This window comes from Vidua chalybeata, chromosome 4 (genome assembly GCF_026979565.1).
Source record: "Vidua chalybeata isolate OUT-0048 chromosome 4, bVidCha1 merged haplotype, whole genome shotgun sequence".
NCBI classification, from domain to species: domain Eukaryota; kingdom Metazoa; phylum Chordata; class Aves; order Passeriformes; family Viduidae; genus Vidua; species Vidua chalybeata.
In genome coordinates, this window is record NC_071533.1 from 6,200,317 (window position 1) to 6,220,207 (window position 19,891).

At 37.5% G+C, this 19,891-nt stretch overlaps 2 protein-coding genes across 2 annotated transcripts in view; one reads left to right on the forward strand and one right to left on the reverse strand.

Annotated features, from left to right (window-relative positions):
* Window positions 1-15,157, forward strand: part of HHIP (hedgehog interacting protein) — a 75,001-nt gene extending 59,844 nt beyond the window's left edge. The window contains exons 12-13 of the mRNA XM_053941114.1: window positions 5,155-5,303; window positions 7,705-15,157. Coding sequence (XP_053797089.1) covers window positions 5,155-5,303; window positions 7,705-7,898 — 343 coding nt within the window. The 3' untranslated portion in view covers window positions 7,899-15,157. The remainder of the gene's footprint in view (window positions 1-5,154; window positions 5,304-7,704) is intronic.
* Window positions 1-19,891, reverse strand: part of ANAPC10 (anaphase promoting complex subunit 10) — a 135,027-nt gene that overhangs the window by 36,597 nt on the left and 78,539 nt on the right. The gene's annotated exons all lie outside the window — the stretch shown is intronic.

Genomic DNA, 19,891 nt, shown 5'->3' on the forward strand with positions numbered 1-19,891 from the left:
TGATGGGTTATAGATAAACTCCAAAGCTCCTACTGGAAAGTCTCTGTAGAAGGAGCCAATGTTGTTGGTGAATGTCCTCACCAACCCAGGTGGGCCATATGATTTCTTTCTGTTCAGAAAGTTACTATCCCTTAAGTCATTTGAGGGAATGGAAAGCCAGAATTAATGTCTAACTATGTTTAGTTTAGCCGGAGCATGCAAAATTCTTATCTCATTTACCTACCCACACGCAGTTACTATTCCCACAAGAGACACTAAAGAGAAATTAGAGCTTTTTGCGAATACCAGTCTAGAGAGTTTCACTTTACAGAAGTACTTCACAAAAACTCCTTTGTAACCACGATGGAAAAACCTAAGGATTTTTTTCAATCACATCACAGCTCACTGACTGTAAAAGTTTTTGTTTTGGTTTTATATTTTTTTCCCCTTTTCTTAAAGTCTTTCTAGCACTGGCTATTAAGGAGTTCTCACTTTTTATCGCTTTATAAGGAAAAAAAACAGCTCAGTTTATCTTTTGCTTATTTTCTGGAGCCTGCAGGAAGCCTCTGCCATCCTAAAGAAAGTCACACATAATAGAGCAGCTTTAGCCCAGTAAGCCAGTCGTTCCCAATTCATCAGTCAAAGTGTTATGCAAGTGGCCCCCTAAATTGATAAATTCCCACAGTGCCTGTTGACCCAGCTGCCAAGTGCTCATGCAGCAGGTGTTGTTTTCATGACCACCCTGACAGTAATACAAACTGTTTAGCAGTTGCATTGACCTCTTAGCTATTAACATTGATACAGGCTTCACTAGGGACTAGTTTTCAAACATGACAGAATTTCTTAAGACTAGAGGTCATGAACAAGTATACCATATAAGAATAAATTTGATATGCTGCTGAGTTTAAATCTTAAAAGCCATGAGTTTTTTTCCACATTATTCCCATGTAGTAAATCTGGAGACAAGTAACGAGTTTTTGGCATCTCTCCCAGGACTAAAGGTATACTTTTTAATTTTAGAAACTGTACCTGAAGAGATGCTATATTTATTCTATGACAAGTAGTAAATTTAGGTTATGACAAGGAGTGAAACAAAATTATTTTTTCTTGACATTTTCCCTTATAAAGGAAAAAAATCTCAACAGCTGATGCACAAATGTCAGTGATATACTTAAGTATATTCTAATACCATAAGCTTATGTGCAGGTAATTGAAGCATAACATTCCATATATTTTGTATGAAGATTTCTACAGCAGTGTCTCTTGTTTGAATCTGAACATCCAGGAATTTTGTCTGCCTTTTTTTTCCCCTTGCTTTAGTAGGGAAGTAGAGATTTTTGATATTGTGTCAAAAGCCTGGTGGAGGAATTGTTTTCTGTTCAGTACCATTGTTTTATTGCTGAGTTTGGCCCTCCATTGGCATTGATTTATGCACATCTGAGTTACAGATAGCGCATACAGCAACTAACTCTATGTGTTTAGTGGAGCTGCAAAGAGAAAGCATGAAGTCCTGAGCTATGCCAGGATGAGTTTTAATCTAGTAAAGCATGTTAGACTTTTATATGCCTCTAAACAGTAGAGGCAGCTTTCTTCTACTAGCTATGGTAAGGCAGCAAAAATTATTTTACACATTGCACAGTCAAGAATTCCCAGCTCACTGCACACGTCAGCGAAGGGATCCAGCGAGGCCCCAGCCCCCAGTACAACTTTTCCTCCGTGTTCCATACATTTAGAGTTGTTATACAGTTTCATGAAAGCCTGTTTTAACAAGCAAGATATACTGTACTGTACTGTATATATGAGCAGCTCTTTAAGATAACTAGAATTGTACAGACCATATAAATAGTCATTATCAGCTACATTTTTGGCTGACTTTCTGCGGACCAAATAGTGCTTACTGTAAGAGTAATCAAGCTGTACCCTTTAGGGTTTTATAGATTGAGGGATACAAGGAAAAAAATTCTCCCCAGCCTGGAGTGTGGCTCCATCTATTCCCCTCCATTTTCCACATCAGGAGACACAGCGAAGCACTGGTTATATAAACAAAATCATGGTCCTGTCTAAGTGCGGGCGAGACCAAGTCCCAGCAGTCAGTTTCAGGGCTTGCGTTATCTTTGTGAGACCCACTTCAACTTGCTCTGAGCCTGAACATTTCCACCCCTTCCAAGCCCTAAGAATGCAAAGTGTGAGCACTGTGGGGCAGAGGCTTTCTCTCGACACGTGTTGGTCCCAGAGCAGCACTCGAATCCTGAGAAAGAAGTGTGGCTTTTCCCAGAGCACAGCTCAGGAAAACCAGCGATTCTCACATGCGAGGATTCCGCTGCAGCTGCATTTGTATTCCTCTTCTCCTAAGGCACCTTGCCAACCAGAATTTTTTCCATCTTTGTTTCTACTCCACCCCACCATTAATAAATATTATCCAAGGCTGATGAGTGCAAGTTCTTGACTGATGGTAGAATGAAAGGCAAGGTTATATTCACAAGTACTGAGAGTGGCCGAAAACTTTAAATCATAAAAGTGACCAGCCATGCTCAGCTGAATACAAAAAAAGTGTGACTTCTGCCTTCCTAATTGCATACAAAAACAACCATATATTATAACACTATCATAGACAAATAGTTCACATCTATTAATAAAATAAATCATTATCCTCCCAAATAAAATACCTTTGTGACTTACGAGGTGATTCTTTGCTAAAGATCTCTTTTCCAAGAGATGCTCCAGGAGCCTGAGGTTATGTTTCCTGCTAAACACCGTACTGTACTTGTGTTTGAGCAAGAGAAAGAGAAGCCTCCCATTTAAAGTAACTTGAAATAAATGAGCTTTAATAGTGACAGATAAAGAATGTTGCATCCTATGCAGTTGGCTATCCAGAAATAATTTAAAATGTAGATTTTTCTTTCAGATGTAGGAATTAGAAGACAGATCTTTTTATCTTAAATCTGAACAAGTCTCCACTGAAAGTCATATTATTTTCTAGAACCATTTCCAAAACAGCATTGCATGTGAATATTGCTTACAATTTTTTAAGCGTAGGAACTTTCTTAACCAGATCATATGTAATACGCTTATTGCTCATTACAGACCTGGAATTCCTTACAGGTCAAAAAAATAATGCATTCTATTTAAAAGACAGCTGTGGAAATATGTAAACAGTAAAACTGAAAGGGTTTCAAATATGCTGCACCGAAGGTGTCAAAACATGTTTCAAAGCCTTTAAATAATACAGGACCTTCAGTCTGATTCTCAGAAATGCTTTGGAAATCAGGGCTTGGTGCTACGCTAAAGAAGCATCTACACATTCCTTCTGTCCTTAACATCTTTGGGGAACCAGTTCTTGTGTGTGGATGTTTAAATAATCGTGATAGCAATTATGACTGAGCAGAGAAAGTGCTATGCTGAAACAAACCAGTGGGCCTGTACTGTATTACTCTGTTTCAAGGAAAAATGTAAGAAACCCTGTAATGAACCATTAACAAGATGCGTGTCAAAATGGGAAGGGAAAATGCAAGCCCAGTCAGCTAGTAAGGGACTTAGGTATGAATGCTTATGTTTAAAAAAAAATATTTTTACCCTACCTAATGTTACTTGAATGTCCCCATTGTGCACAGAAAGACCTATCTAAAATAGGTATTTCTAGTAGAACATGGGCTTCAAATATCTTTTGATATCTTAGTAGTCACAAGTTCAGCTAGTTAATTTCATTTTTTTAGCTTAATTTTTTTCCCTTGATGTTTCTTCTGATGTTGAAATGGGAGATAAACAACGCCAAATTTTTTTCTTCTTTTTCTTCCGTCACCGTTTTCTACACCTCCATCATACCCATTCTTTCTCAGACCCCAAAGATATCCTTTCCTCTGCACAGGAGTATCAATCTAGGAATTTAATATCTGGCAGAGCAATCAGTGCACAAGCTGCTATTCCACCTATTTGCATATAATTGGGGTGTTAATACTGATGTCAGTATAATGAACAATGTCTTACTCCTATTCTATTCTATTCTATTCTATTCTCTCATAGAATTTTGTTTTGACTTGTTTGGATTCTAGCTGGACACTTAGCCAAGGTTTCTCTAAGCTCTCCAAGAAACTATTAGAATTTTTTTCCTGCTCATTTCAAGCTTAGTATGTATGGCAGTATTTAAGACAGTTTCCTTGGGAATAAGTAATTTTGTATTTGTCACTAATTAATTTAATTTTCCATGATGCTCCTATTCAATTACTTGATTAGATCACTTGGGAGATCCTGACATTCTTTTCCAAACTTACCAAACCTACAGCAGAGACAAAACATGGTACCTCTACTGGGAACCTGTAGCCTTTGGACGGTCCTATCATCCTAACCAAAACATCCAGTGTCAGAAATATTTTAAGTAATCTGAACTAGAATTTCCTTTGTGAATACATTCCACAGAATCACCTGATAGTGAATGGCTGAGTTTGGAAGGAACCTCTGGAAGGCACCTGGTCCAACCCCCCTGCTCAAACAGGCACTCCCACAGCCAATTTCCCAGGACCATGTCCAGGCAATTTCTGAGTATCTCCAGTAATAGAGACTCCACAACTTTCTGGGCAACCTGTGCTGGTGCTTGGTCACTCTCAGAGTGAAAAAGTCTTTTCTGATGTTCAGATGTTTAAATAAGCATCCAGAATGCACAATCCAAATATCATTCAACAGAAATCTGGAAATAAAAAGCCAGCAGTTTAAAAATGAATTTGTAGACAGAGGAAATATTTCTGCAAAATTATTACATGTCACAATGCCATAAAACTTGTTCAGGTTACTCTTCCCCCTCTCTTAGGGGAAATCTAGATCAGCTAGAAATGAAAAAAAAAAACACCATCACTGCCTGCGATAAGCTGGCAGCATTATGAAGATAAACCTTCAGCAAGCTGGTTTTGGCAGGTTCATGCTTCAAGAATTCTCAAGGACTATTGCTTAATCTTGTGGAAGACCTCTGAAGGCAGTTACATAAAATAATAGCAAATTTTACTGTATTTTCCTGTAACATATCATCTCTGGGCTTACTGCTTTTTCTAAGGAAAAAAGAAATCTCATGGTTTTTCCCACTGATAATACTACAGCAGAGAATCAGACCTTTAATTAAAAAATCAAAATTTTTCCTCTTGATCCCAACTTTTAACTCTTTTTTTTGGTTTATATGGTTTTATTCAGGCCTTTAGTCCCTGAAGAATGCAAAAGAACAGCTCAGCCTGCACAGATACTGACATCTGAATGCTCGAGGCATTGTCGGAACGGGCACTGCACTCCCACAGGAAAATGCTGCTGTAATCCAGGCTGGGAAGGAGAGTTCTGCAGAACTGGTTTGTATAGAGATTCACAGCAACAAGTGAAAAAAGCAGTGACGTGTCATAATTGGCTTTTAATTATTTGCTCAGAGAAATTTTCAGTATGTGTTGACCGATATATTGGCCTTCAGTTGTAAGACAACATGACAAAATACTGATTTCATGAGCTGCAGGAGAACAACAAGTCTTTACATGAATGCAACTGCTAAGACATCTAATGCATTGTGAGCCAGTGCAAAATGCAATTGATAGCATAAACACAACAACAGTATGCTTTTTTTTCCCACCAAGATTTCCAAATGAGAGGAGATGCAGTCACTACATGTCCTGTGATTGGACATTCACCTTCCACTTGCAGTATAATCACTGTCAGTATCAAAGAGAGGTGACTTGTCAGGAAAGATGGTAAAGCAGAACTGCAGGTCTCCATTGCATCTTTTGCACTTCACTAATTTAATGAATATTTTTTACTTTTAGTACATTCTTGATCCTACCAAATGAAATGGCTCCAATTTGTTGAAGAGAATTCTATGTACAACGTATCACAAAACAGCTAATAATCAATGTCATTGTGATCCATTATTACAGTGATTTCATCAAGTCCTATCTTGTTGCTTTAGCTTTTAAAAGTCACTTGGAAAAGTGACTGTGACTGAACTAAGATGATGGGTGTGCCAGCCAAGGGTTGAGGTGAACGAACCTAGAGTGCCACAGCTGTGCCATCACTGTCTCAGAGGCTGTGGTTCTGTCTGAGCTGTGTCATTTGGGCCAGTGCAGCTGTTCCAGAGCCAGCCTGGGTACCAGGAGGTGTTATTACAAAGATTTTATTCCTCAGCATCAGCAGAGTCCTCTGACTGAGCATATTTGGTCAGCGAGTTTGACCAAATGCCCACACAAAGAGATTTAATATTGTGGCAGTAGAACTCAAAGAAACAGCAAGGACTAAGGGGAAACAAGGATCCCATGATGGATTCATGGATAATTCAGGCTGGAAGGGCACTTAGGAGGGCCCTGGTGAAGCAGGGTCACCTATGAAGTCCTTATAGGCTGGAGTGTAAATTTCAGCAACTTCTAGGTTTTTAGTGATGAGCTTTGGAATGAAATGATATTAATTAGTCACTAATAAAGTATCTTACTGGCAAAGATTAATGAGCTGACCATCTACAACCCAGCAATGAAGGCAGGTTAGAGAAATAGATGAGGTAATCTGGCCAAATATCCCAACTTCAATTGTCCTCATTTTCCAGAGCCATTCTACATTTAGAGAATGAGGCCCATTCTACAGCCTTTGTCCAAGTGGAACTTAAAAGTAAAAAAATTGTCTCCAACATGAACATAAATGGGTCTTGAATAACCTGGTTTGTTTTAAAAATCACAGCTTTATGATAGATGATTTGATGGACATGATGAGCAAGAAAGCCACAGAAAAGATGTAGACTAAGGATCTTCCTTCCCTGTATCCCACACAACAAATTAATAGGGATGCTCTAAGTTGAACCTCAACCTACTATTATAGTTTAAATAAGAAAATTTAAAGGTAATACCTTACAAGGTAGGAGTTTCACATAGTTAAGAAATTCTTGGATAAAATGAAGAAAACCTGCATTTCTATAGTGTAGTATAAATATCCATAAATCCATATTAAAGTTCATTGCAATAGATAACATTGAGCAGTATAATACCTGCAGAAAAAGAAAGATATATTATATACATTATATATATCACAGTCCTGTGACTACCCCAGGAGAAAATACTTCCACAGCTGAAGTTATTGATTATTAATTTTGCTAACACTGGCTACAGTTTAAAATAGGAGCTATATTTGAAAGACTGAAGCAAGCTGATTAACCTAGAACTGTATAGATAATTTTTCAGCCATCTACTAAAGAGAGGGGAAAACTACGAAACTTATATAACTGATAAAAATGGTTGAAAGAAGTATCCTGGCTCCTTTGTCTCCAACAGAAATTCAGTTTTGGTCCCAGCATTAAGTGATTCAAGAGCCAAAGGAGTGCATTTGGTGCACTGCTCAGGTGTAGTCTGCTTTGCTAAGGCACATGTGTAGTGCAGAACTCCGAGTACACAACAGAGTTTGCCTGAGATTCCTAAATGAAACCTGAATGTGGGGATTGGACATTTCAAAAAAATCTGTTATTTGAGTTTATCAGGCTTTCCCAAGTGACGTCCTCACAGATATACAAAATTACTTCCTCCCCCTAATATTCTAAAACCTTAGAAAATATACTTTTACCACTCCTAATATTTCATCCTTTCTATGTTGTTTTTAATTTATATGCTTTATCACTACAAGGCTAGATAAGCTCTAAATTAATGTGTACTGTATCTTTTTTTTGGTTTGTGATGATCTAAACAAATTAGAAAATCGCTGTTTTTTTTTTTTTTTTCCCACCCACAGCAAAATGCGACCCAGCCTGTCGACATGGAGGTGTCTGTGTAAGGCCCAATAAATGCTTATGTAAAAAAGGCTATCTCGGCCCCCAGTGTGAACAAGTGGATAGAAACATCCGAAGAGTGACAAGGGCAGGTATTCTTGATCAGATCCTAGACATGACATCCTATTTGCTGGATCTAACCAGCTACATTGTATAGTTTCTGGGACTATTTGGAAACTCCACTTTCAACGGGCATTTGTTTTGAATCTTGTCATTTTTGAAAGACTGTTATCCTGCAAACAAACACCGGCGATTTGTTTTACTTTATTAATTTAAGTGTAATATCCACCAATGTGCAGAAAAATCCCTTGTATGTGTGTAAATATTCCTGCACGTCTCCACAGACGTCCCGATATCCAATATGTGCACACATACACACGCAGCCGCTATCACAAATACGGTTTTGCAGAGAGTGGAATCTTTTTTAATATTTATTTCTTCATGAGAAATAGTTTACGAAGCAATTCCACTGTAAAACACATTTTCGTCAAAGGACTTTCCTGATGTCTTAATGGATTCTTTGACATCCCAGAAATCTCGTTCCTGTACCTATCTGATTATAGCAGTGAGAAAGCAGTTTCCAAACATCGCTGTCTAAACTGCTGGACTTAATAAAATCCAGTTGTAACAGTTTTTAAGGTAAACTGAACTCCATCATGAGACAATATTTCAGAACTGCTTAATGCATTCCTATCTAGGCAATTCATTGTAAGACTGTAACCTTCACTTTCATCAATGTAACTCTATTACAGAATGTTATTTCTTTATCTAGCATAGATGCAAAAATCTGGTTATCGCAGCTTAATATCAAGATTGTTTCAAGTGTTAAATAATTAAATTATATTCGCATATTTCAAAACCAGTCATCCTAGAAGGTCTGCTTTTTATCATATATTTTATTTAACGATGGGCACTGGGTTCATGTTACATATTTATATTATTTTATTTTATTTTTATAATATAGACATCACCTAGATGAGACAGCTTTACCATATCCTGTAAAATACTAAAGTTACATTTCTCACCAAGTTAATTGGAAAGACTGGGAAAGAGAGAGCAAACGCACACATACTTCAACGTGTTGTGGATCTAATCTAGAAATGTACCCTTGTGTCAACTTGTGCTCATTTACACTGGATAAGAAAAAAGCACGAATGCCCACCAACCATAATAAAATTCCAGCATGTGTTCCCAGTGTCCATAAAGTGATTTTCACTGTAGCAGGACAGTGCAAGAGGTGATACACAGGCAGACTTTGCCAATGCCACACTGAACGGGGTGTCCCGGGGTCAGAGCTCACGTGAGCACGTGCTGCCTGTGCACGGTGTCACTTGTACAAAACCTACAGCAGCTCTTGCCAAATGTGGTTCTAAATGTTCTTTGGAGAGCCAACAGAAACCCGAGTCTAGGTAAATGTATCAATAAATGTGGTGTACATGCTGTAGTCAGGTTTTCTAAGGTATGAATTAATTAGATGCATCTGCAGAACTGGTTCCCTCTTATCTCCAGCTCTACTGGCAGCTTCTTTGTTCACTGCTTACCAGCTATCAGGTTTCCTTTCTACAACACCTTTGCACTACCCGCAAACTACCTACTGCAGCTTTTACAAAATCTTGCCTAAGAAAAGAAAGCAGAGCAGCCCCAGTGTGCACATCCTGTGGTCCTTAGAAGTAGCTGCTCATGCGTCAAAGATTGACAACATTTTAGCCAAACAGATCTAAATTACTTTCGCCATGTTACTCTCTAGTAGTAAAACCATCTCTCCAGGGCAGCAGCATGCAACAGATTTTCCCTCATAGAAATTTGTCAGTGTTCATTTAGTGAGTATTAAATCTGAAATTACAGCATAACCGATACTTGCATTTCTGTGTCTCACACATTCCAGCTCCAAGGAACAGACAATTACATTTGCCTTCCATATATGTTTGCCTGGGTTTCGAGTGACCTCATGCCAAATGGAAATTGGTTGAGAAATCTTGGTTAAGTGCTCAGAGAACAATGGTCTGCATTAAAAAGTGCATGCATAATTTTGCACAATGTAGATTCAACTGACAGTCCATTGAAAGACATCTTGGGATTAAATGAGCATGAAGACCAAATTGCCCTCTCACCCCAGAAAAGGGTGGTCCCTTATAGTCACACGAACACTTCATTGGCTAAGCAGTGTGACCAATCTTAAAATGAACCCTGTGGTAGCATCTGCAGGTTAATAGCAGCTCTTTGTCTCCGCTGCTTTCTGCCTTTAGTCTTTTCCCTGAATTCCATCACAAAAAGTCCTACAATTAAAAAAAATGTCCTGACAACCATTTTTGTAAATTGACCTTAGCATCTAATCTTTCCTTATTCAACGTGGGTGACAAAAATGTGAACTTCTCATGAATGAGCCAGCTGTCTAAATCTGTCACATAGCACGGTTTTATTACACTCTTCATAATCAGCACGGCAAGAAAAGTCGCTGAAGTATTTTAGCAACGTTTAAATATCTGACAGAGATAACATCTTTAACACTTTCTTCAATGGAATATATTTTAAAAGAAACCCAACTTTACCTCTACTGTGACACTTTGTTTTCAACAACCAGCTGGGAAGATGTGATAGCTCGTTTCTCACTGCTTAGTGCCTTAAAAAATACCACAGATGGCACCTAAATTGGAGGTTCACAATAATATATACATGCCACAGTCATGCAGTGAACAGAAAACAATGATCTTGGAGTTTTGATCTTAATAATAATGAAAATTTTGTTTACTAGTGAAATCCAAAAATAAAAATCCAGTAAGAGCTAAGAATTAAATCCAGGCCTCATTCAAATCAACAGCAAAAACTCACATTGACTGTGTTTCACCCAGAAAATCACTTTCAAATTTAAGCAAAAATTAAGCAAAATTCTTCAATTTGTTTTATTAAAAAAAAAAAAAACTGCTCTGAGTAATTCCATTAAAACTTCAAAATTAAGAAATAATCTAAGTGAAGGTTTGAGGGAGAGGAGAGATAGTTTGTGAAACTGTTTTGATTCATTTTTAAATCATCTTTTATGTTGTGTGAAAGCAGGCATCTGCATTAAGCCCACATGTTCATAGGAAGTCCCCGTGGAAAAGAAGTATTCTCATAAAAAAAAAAAAAAAAAAAAAAGAAAAAAAAATCCTAGCTGCTTATTTATCAAAAGAAATTATACTATTAAAAAGAGTGAGCAAACCCCAGGCCTAGCCACCCAAGATGCTGATATAAAAAGGGCAACTGCAGTAATTGCCCTGAGAATTGGCATACAAAAAAACCCAAAAAAAAAGGGTCTGTAGAAAGCCTGTTGCCAGTTAGGTCATTCTGCAGCCATTCTCACACAACCTCCGAGAGTGTCCCAGAATAAAACTGAGCTTATAAATGAAACTAGATAAATGAGGCAATTAGATAAGGGCCTCCAGAAGGGATTTTATGTATGTGTTCAAGTTGTCTCTGTCTCTGTGTCTCTCTCTCTCCTAATCTTTTATTCCATTCATTTCTTCCTTTATTCTGAGATACTGCCTCTCTGTTCCCAACACATTGGACATTTCAAGCATTCTTTCAGCCTTTCTGCTGCTGAAGGAGAACAAACCTACCTGTTGCAAGAAACATGACTCTCCCTGATGCCTGCTAGTGTTAAACCCCTGCTTTATTATTTTGGGACCGAAAACTCATCTTTTTTTTAAATGCTGCTGGTCAGAAAGAAGGCATATTGCTGGAATATAAGGAGAAACATCTTTACTCCATAGATAAGCAGGGAGACAAAAAGATGTTATGCAAAATCAGCTCCAAATCGTTTTCACTCCATTTCAGAAAAACAGTAAACTCATTTTTCTACTGTGCCCATAAGAAATACTAACTCAAATCCTCCCCCCCCCCGGGAATAAATTTCTTCTGTTAGCAAACAAGGACTCAGATCCAAACCCTTTTTACCTTTAAATCCTCACGTGTTATTCTATTTCATGCAAACAAAGTGTAAGTTAGGTATAAACAAGGATATAAATTCTGTATCACTGACAAGACACCTCTGTTTATCTCCTCCTTTCACTCACTTGTCCACATTTGGTTTTGCAGCTCCTTCCTTTCTAGACCCACAGCAAACATCAGCAATCCCTGGTTGCTGCAGGTGCTTATTAATTTTGAAAGTGCCTGACAGATGTGTGCATTAACATCTTCCCAGCAGGCGGAAGCTTTTATCTTTTGCTCATTCCACAGAATGTTGTTATTTTATTGTGACTTCTAGCACTGTGTCTTAGCTGGGCATTTACAGTCCAGGAGTACCAGCCTCACACAGCTCAGGCACAAACAGGCTGAAGCTGGAGGAAGGCAGAAATCACTTCAGTCACTGTGCTGATCACAGATTTACCCATTGCAATCCAGTGATCAAATGCCTTAACTGAAAACCAGAATAATATCCCTGGCATGATGAAATGTAGCTTTTCAGTACACATTTTCTCTAATTTGGCTTGAGAAACAAGGACCTTTTCCTGTAAAATTATGCAAAATTGAGACGCTGAAAATATGACCAAGTAATTCCACTGCTGTAAAGTTGTACTATGGTGAAAATAAATTTTCATACATCTAATTCTAATTGTATCCATGAAAAAGGCATTTATAAGATTAGATTGCATCTATGAAATAGGCATTTATAAGATTAGGTTGCATCCATGAAATAGGCATTTATAAGATTAGTTCTACATGGAAAAAACAAGTCAGTCTGTTCTGCTAATTTCTCCTTAATCATGTAAATTCTTAAAAGACATTCATGCATTTTAATTTTCTGTCCTTTAGATTATCTGGGTATCAGTTTAACTAGGAATTTTATCATTTTGATCTTCTGTCCAACTTAAGAGGTGTCCTTTGTCTTGGAAAAAAACAGAACGAAGCCAAGTGGTAAATAAAAACTGATTATTTTCATTTTGCAATATTAAAAAAACCAGAAAGTAACATTCTCATAAAAAATGCAGCCAACCCTTTAAATTTATTTCAATTGAAATTTGCAGAAAATTTGTACCAAATAATCTGGGTTCTGGCTACAAAAACCTGATAAATAAACATTTCCCTAAGTAGTTTCAGGACAAAATGTTTCCAAAACATTGAAAAAAATTTAAGATTGTTTTGATTAAAAGTTTGTTGTTTTCAACAACAGAGTAATTCAGTGAAATAAGGCACATACTTTTTGGCATATAGGTGTGAAACAGCAGAAGCCACCTGAAAGCTTAGTACAGGATTACTTTAATCTTTGAGGGCCTGACTCCAAGCCCATTGATGTCAACTGATAATCTCCTATTGACTTCATTAGTTATAGGATTAAGTCCTTAAAAGATATCCACTTAGCTGGCAGAAGATCTTAACTTCAGACATCAGTGCACACATGACCTCTCCGTGTCTGCATCTGCAGCATTAGACCAATCTTTTGTGGAATAAGAGTGCAGACCAGCCCTGTAGAAAGCCCTACAGAGCTTTCCAATCCTCTTGGGTTTCCTTATAGGTGTAGCCAGCATTTACACAAAATCTGCCTGACTTCTTGATGCTTTTTAAACGCCCAGCAATCAGCTGATGTGAAAGCTGAGTGAGTCACCTGCTTCCCTGAGCTCTCAGTACTGAAAAAGTATCATCCAGTGATCATTCTATGTTACAGACATTCACAAACATTTAATATTCTAGCTTATGTGCAAATAATTTGTGTCCTTACCTATTGTCTACTGCACACAGACAAGCTTCCAGGAACAAAATTGTCAGACATTCTTGCACAGACAGCAAGCTGCATTACTGGAGAAGTGTTTTATTTCTACTGAGGAAAAACAACTTTCCATCTGTTACACGCTACCAAGAGGGTCCAGTGTATCATATAGTAAAGGTCCTTCTATGGTCTATGAGATTTTCCTATTTGTTTTTCATTTTGTGATGAAGTAAAAAAGTAAAAAAAATATTTTAAGTAAAAAACTGCTTTAATTCCCAGGAAATTTCAGAAAGGCAGCATCAGCTAAAGCATGTGAATATACACAATGGCTGTGCTCGCAATATTCTTGGAAAGAAGGCAGAGAGAGTTGGCTGGTTTGGAGACAGGTGTTTTTTTTTTTTTTACGTAGGATACATTTTACAGTAGGACAAAAGGGTGTCTTACATCACAAGGCAGTTACAAACAACCCCATTTTCTGAATTTTCCTAGGAGGAGCTGCTAAAAAGAAAATGTTCTAGGCAGTCAAAACTGGTGTGCAGAATGATCTTAATTCATATCAAGACATACTGAGATCAGAAACCACCTGGTATTAAGTCACCAGATGTAGCTTGTAGTGGTCTCCATTAGCACCAGGAGCAGTAACCCTACCCTGTGAATTATCCAGAAATGCTATTAGCTGTCTCCCACAAAATATACTGCAGAATGAAAACTTCAATTCCCCTTTGAGAACAATTAGATTGTAATGGAAGCCAAGAGTAAAAGGAAATAACAAACTTCTGTCACTTGAGAACATTACTGTAGTGGCATTCCCCAACTAGTTTTATTTCATAGTAATTGTCAGGTACTGTATGTACATTTGAAATGTGGGAAAATAGCATAGAAAATATCGCTCAAACTAGGTTTAAGCCTCTTCTGTAAACTGAATTATACTACTAAGCATATACAGGCACCGATCTAGCTGGGAGCACACGAGTAATTGTAAGCATATGAGCCTCACTGAAGTCATGTGCTTAACATTATTAATATAATTAAGTGTTTTCTTGGTTTGAGACCTTACAAGTCTTTGCAAGTCTACCTACACAGACTCTCTATGCTATATGTGCGTTTCTTTTGAGGGAGACAGCAGGACTGAAATTCCCAACAAGAGAATTCAGTTGCTGTCTGTCACAAATTCTATAGAACCTGAAATACTTGCATCTTTGTGCCTCCACTTCCCATCCAAAAATTAGTGAAATCAATCCTTGTAAAAGCGCTTTGAGCTCTTCAAATGAAAAGTGCTATAAAACTACAAATTATTATTATTATATTGAACACCATGTATGTATACACACTATTATGTAATATATAATATATGTATAATGCATATAAATTCTAACAAATGTATTTGTGTAATATCTGAGAAATGGAACAGTTGTATCTGGAAGTGATAAATACATAGAGTTGGATTTATTGTTAATCTGTGGATTTAATGATTTTTTTTTTTAGACAAAAGGATGTTTAAGTGTATAATTGCTTTTCTTAATTTAATATATTTATGTAAATGCATGCCTGAAGTTCTGATTAGGTAGTTATTCTGTGTCCCTTAAGCTAATAAAATATATTAAACTTTATCTTACTATATAAGGTACACCTGCTGCTTTAATTATTTTTAATATTTTTTATGACTAAATGCATAATTTAAAGTTCATGAAATTTTAATTTTAATTGGCTCTTTGATCTTTGCAGTAAAAGAAAAACGCCAGCCTTTTATATATTCTTTGAAATGTACACTAGTTTTATTTATATAAATTCTAAGATGCTTTCATAAAATGTGACTGAACACTGCTATTATTTTCGGAATGGGAAGTTTGGAATGGTGTTTCCTGGACAGAAAATGAAGACCTCCATATTGAAAAGATACCTGTTGCGTGGCAAGCAGTATGTGAGTGGACATGCAGCTGGAACAAGGGGATTTCATGCACAGGCTTTGGAAGTAAATGAATTAGTTCAGCAACAGAGGGAGAAGCATTGGGGTAATTTTTTTGTTGTTTATTTCATATCTTCAGAGGATCACATCATCGAATCAACGTGTGTTAAATTCAGAGGTACCATTTCCAATGGTTTAAATGAGGGCCATAAAACATGGATGCAGTGCGGAATTCATTCCTTTTCTCCCCATCCTAAGTAACAGGTTCTGTTCCATTGAGCTCAACACCTGAGCATACACATGGGAGCAGGGCCAGCTCCACAGATCAACCCCCTGTGTTTTCTGATACAAGAGAACAGTTCATCATCACAACACTTAAATGCAAAGTACACTTGCATTTGGGACAGCAAAGACCAGTTGGGACAGGGAGCACTAAAGAGCCAAGGGCTTCTTCATACACTAAGTTTGCTGTGGTGATGTGAAATGCTGTTGAATTAGTCTTGCACATTTAACTTACCTAAAGCCTTTAGCCTGTCCGTGTTTATTTCTTAAACTAAAGAATGAAGCGTTACCAACTCTATGATATTGATGCTATCTCTACGTTTCAGACGGAAGCCAAAATAACCTTGAAACTTTCATGAAATTGTTTTTCCATTTTTCAGCTAGCTATACCATTAGTGATATGGGCTGGTGGCCAGCCAGAGAACTAGGATCCAAGGAAAATTTGAACTTCACCCAAATTTGAGGATATTTGGAAACTGTATTTTATTTCAGCTTTTCAATGAATAAATACAGCAGTTGCAGCAATGTTCTTTTAAACATATTTCCTTGAAAATTTTCTTCATTTGAAGAAGTGCTCAGAACAAGAAAACAGCTAAAAGATGGCAAATAAATAATGAAGAAATCCATGAAGTTTGTTTTGATTTTTTAGTGGGACCTATATATTCATGTTGATAGTAAAAAGAATTCTGTGAGTTTTTTACATAATTACAATAAATACAGTGCAGCGTGTAGTTCTGGTGACATCATGAGTCACTGAGTTTATTCTTGTAATTTATTAAGACACTATGAAAACCCACTGACATATTTATAAGCCTTGGAATTAACAGCTACCTTTCATTCCTTTTACAACACATAAGACATGAATTTTACTTAGAGAATTATATACACTGAGCTCTCTACAGCAGGACTGTAATTCTACCTAGAGCTTCTGATGGTATCCTAAACCTGAAGGGCCAAATTCTGAATCTGCTTTTGTATTTACCAAAGGAGGTATCCTTGGCCTCTTGAACAAGGCTAGTGTGGCTTGCCAAAAGCCATCAGAACTTTCAGAAGGAATCCAAAGCCTAAATGCACAATTTAATACTAACATATCATGTTAGTAATAGAGTTACTACTCATATATTTGATTAAGTACTTAATCACTATTCCCAAAATATATACTTTGAACAATCTTCTGTCTTTTTATTGCCTTCTTTTTATTTCCACATACAGCTCTGTTCCTTAAGTCCTTGGTTCTTCATTTGTTTTCTTATAGATATGTTGCTTCTCCCTTCTAATGCACTAAATTCAGTACATATTTACAAATGTTTCAAGGGACTGATTATGGCACAAGTTCTGTTTTACTTTAATGAAAACACTAAGTAATGGATCAGCCCCTGGTTTAACTGTAAATTAAAAATGCACCACAAGTAAGTAGGGTAGAATCTTTAGGATGCCAAAGAATCATTTCGGTCTATGTGGTTGGATTTATTTATTTTGGGGGAAGGCTTGGTTTGAGTCATATTTGATGACATGTCTACGGATGACATATGTCTCTGGCAGAACTGGGCAAAGTGGGACATAGCTTTGGTTTGGGAAACCTCACTCAACAGTGGCTTCCTTGTTTGCTAGTTTTGGGGTGGTTTCTGGGTTTTTTTTAAGTTCTTTTTTTGTTTATTTTTTTGTCTTTCAGAGCTAGGACTACTCCTGGATTTTGCATGAATTCCAACATTTTGGGCTAAAACAGTTGAATGAATGGCTCTTACACTGGTTCAACATTCAATATTCCAAATTTCAGATATTGTCAATGTTTCAGTCATCTTGAACTGCTGCTTTTCTTCCATTGGCACAAATTCACTGATATCAGTGTTGTCGGGAGGCAAATTGGGCTAAGCAGTGGCTTTTCCCTCTCACTCATTTTTTATCACTTCAAATACATTTCACATTGTCTCACAATGAAACTGGTGTCATTATCCTAGCACAGCTAGCTCCAGTTATACACACTGAAGCCACTTCTACATGTTTAACCTTTCACCATACACTTTTGATTACTCAGAGATAGGCTGAGGGAGGGAATGTGGGAGCTGTATGGCAGTCCTTCGTTAGAACAAGAGGTGTGTTCTCCTTTCAGAATGAAAAAATTGGGATTCTGTGATATATATATATATGCCAGCTATTTCACTTCAGGGAAGGGGAGCATACATGTCAAGCAAATGGCTGCCTTTGGTTCAGGAGATCATAAAGAAGAGATCCGAACTGCACAAACCCTCCTGCAGTGGAATTCGTGCTTTCCTGGTCGGATGAATACAACAGGTGCAGACACAGCTTTCAGGCCTTTAAACCACACCAGCCCAAATAAATTACAGCCACGGAGCATGTTTAGCAATTTCAAGCAAACATTAGAAATGCAATGCCCATGGTGCAGATAAAGTGCTTATGAAAAAGGTGGACGTAACATCTGTACTGGCACAGAACGCCTGTTCTAAAGTAATAGCTGCAAAATGCCTCCTATAAAGCATGAGACTGTTAGTACAGCTGCAGCTTTTAATAGCTATTGAATTTCTTGATCAGGGAAGCAGGTCCACAGCAAGGGAAATGGACAAGTGAAACTATAAACTGCTATTTTACACCTATGAATGTAATATCAAATAAATGTGGCCGAACCCACTTTTATTTTTTTTAAAGAAATTCATCCCCAGAGAGCCTCGTGCTAGATCTTAGCTAGCAAGCCATCAGAAGGCACTTATGTCAGCCTAGCCCTGAGGTTTCCAAGATGTATAGCTGTGCAGCCTACACACACACACATATACCTCTTGCTTATTATATCTGTAACACAAACCTGCAGCCACACACACAAGCTAATACCTCATGCATCATTTCTGCACTTACTCGGAGCTATTTGGTTCTAGATAGATGCAAACAAGCAGTGAAAAGGTAAAACAATAGGCAGTTTTGAAGATGGTTCTTCAAGAAAAAAAATTGCAGCAAAGTGACTGAGTTGCACAGACTTCAGTATGGGCAACAAGATGCAACCAGTAAACTCATTAGCATGTTAGCTTATTAAAATTATTCCAAAAAATACAGCTGTCTGGCATTTTCTCAGGTTTCTAATTTAAATACCTTAGTAGTAAGATGAATTCATGTCTAGGATGCCCCTAGAAAGTTACTAGAATAATTTTTAATTTGCATTTATAATTACAGCTTTTTGTTTCTGAGGCAACTTCTATGAAATGATCAGATTTTCAGTACACAGATAAACTGCATTTTAATATTTTTTAAGCTTATTGTCTTGCAAATCCTTCACATCTTCTATTAACCTGGAAATGAAATCCCTCACATAATACTCAGGCAGCAGTGGTTGCTGAAACTGCAAATTCACCTGAAACTACCCCAGGTGGAACACTGAATATTCAGAGAATATTCTGAATTGGACCCCCAAGGATCATCAAGTCTAACTCTTCAGGAAAAGGCCCATATGGGGATTGAACCCACAGCCTTGGTGTAGATGTCTCCCAAACACAGATTAGACAGAATTGGTTTGGTGTTTTTGTTGTGTTTAGGACCACTTTTTCCCCCAAAAGACAGCAGTTTTCAAGCTAATGTCTACCCAAAGTGTGTCCCAGGCCTGTACCTTTCTGGGTAAACCCTTCTGAGTCTCAAAGAACTCCATCTACCCAATCTCCAGTACTACTTAAATATCCTGGCACCTGAACTCACTATGTTTCTTTTAATACAGCTAAATTTTTTTTCTGGCTGGCATACATGCTCAGAAGTACCCGAAAAATATGGAGATAGATAATTATCTCCTTCTAAAAGCAATGCCAGATAAGACTGCCAAAGCTTGCTTGAGACCTTGGAGAATCCTGAAAAGTTAGTCATAGCCAGCATCTCAATTAACTTCATGGGTGGTGGTGCCAGTTTAATGATAAGAACAGCACTGCGATTCACAAAGAGGTGCATCTAACTTCTGGTTACTTCCCAAGAAATTGTTTTGACTGTAGTCTTTCTGGTTGAATCCAAGGCAGAGTGAAGCCAGAAATGATAAAAAGCAGTGGATCAAAAGAAGAGAGGGAAGAGCAGAGTCAGAATCTTCTGGCCTAGAAAGCTTATTTGAAAGTGTAAATTAACCCACTAAATTAGTCTGCTAAGCAACTTAGATATACACACTCTAGGAAGCAGGACCGAGTGCCCCAGTGCCTCCTTCCAGGTGAGTCAAACTCCCTTTTCTGCCTCTGTGCTCTGCTTTTCCAAGGTCTGTTTGCAGCAGGCAGCACTGACAATGCTGCCTCTTCCACACTTCTTC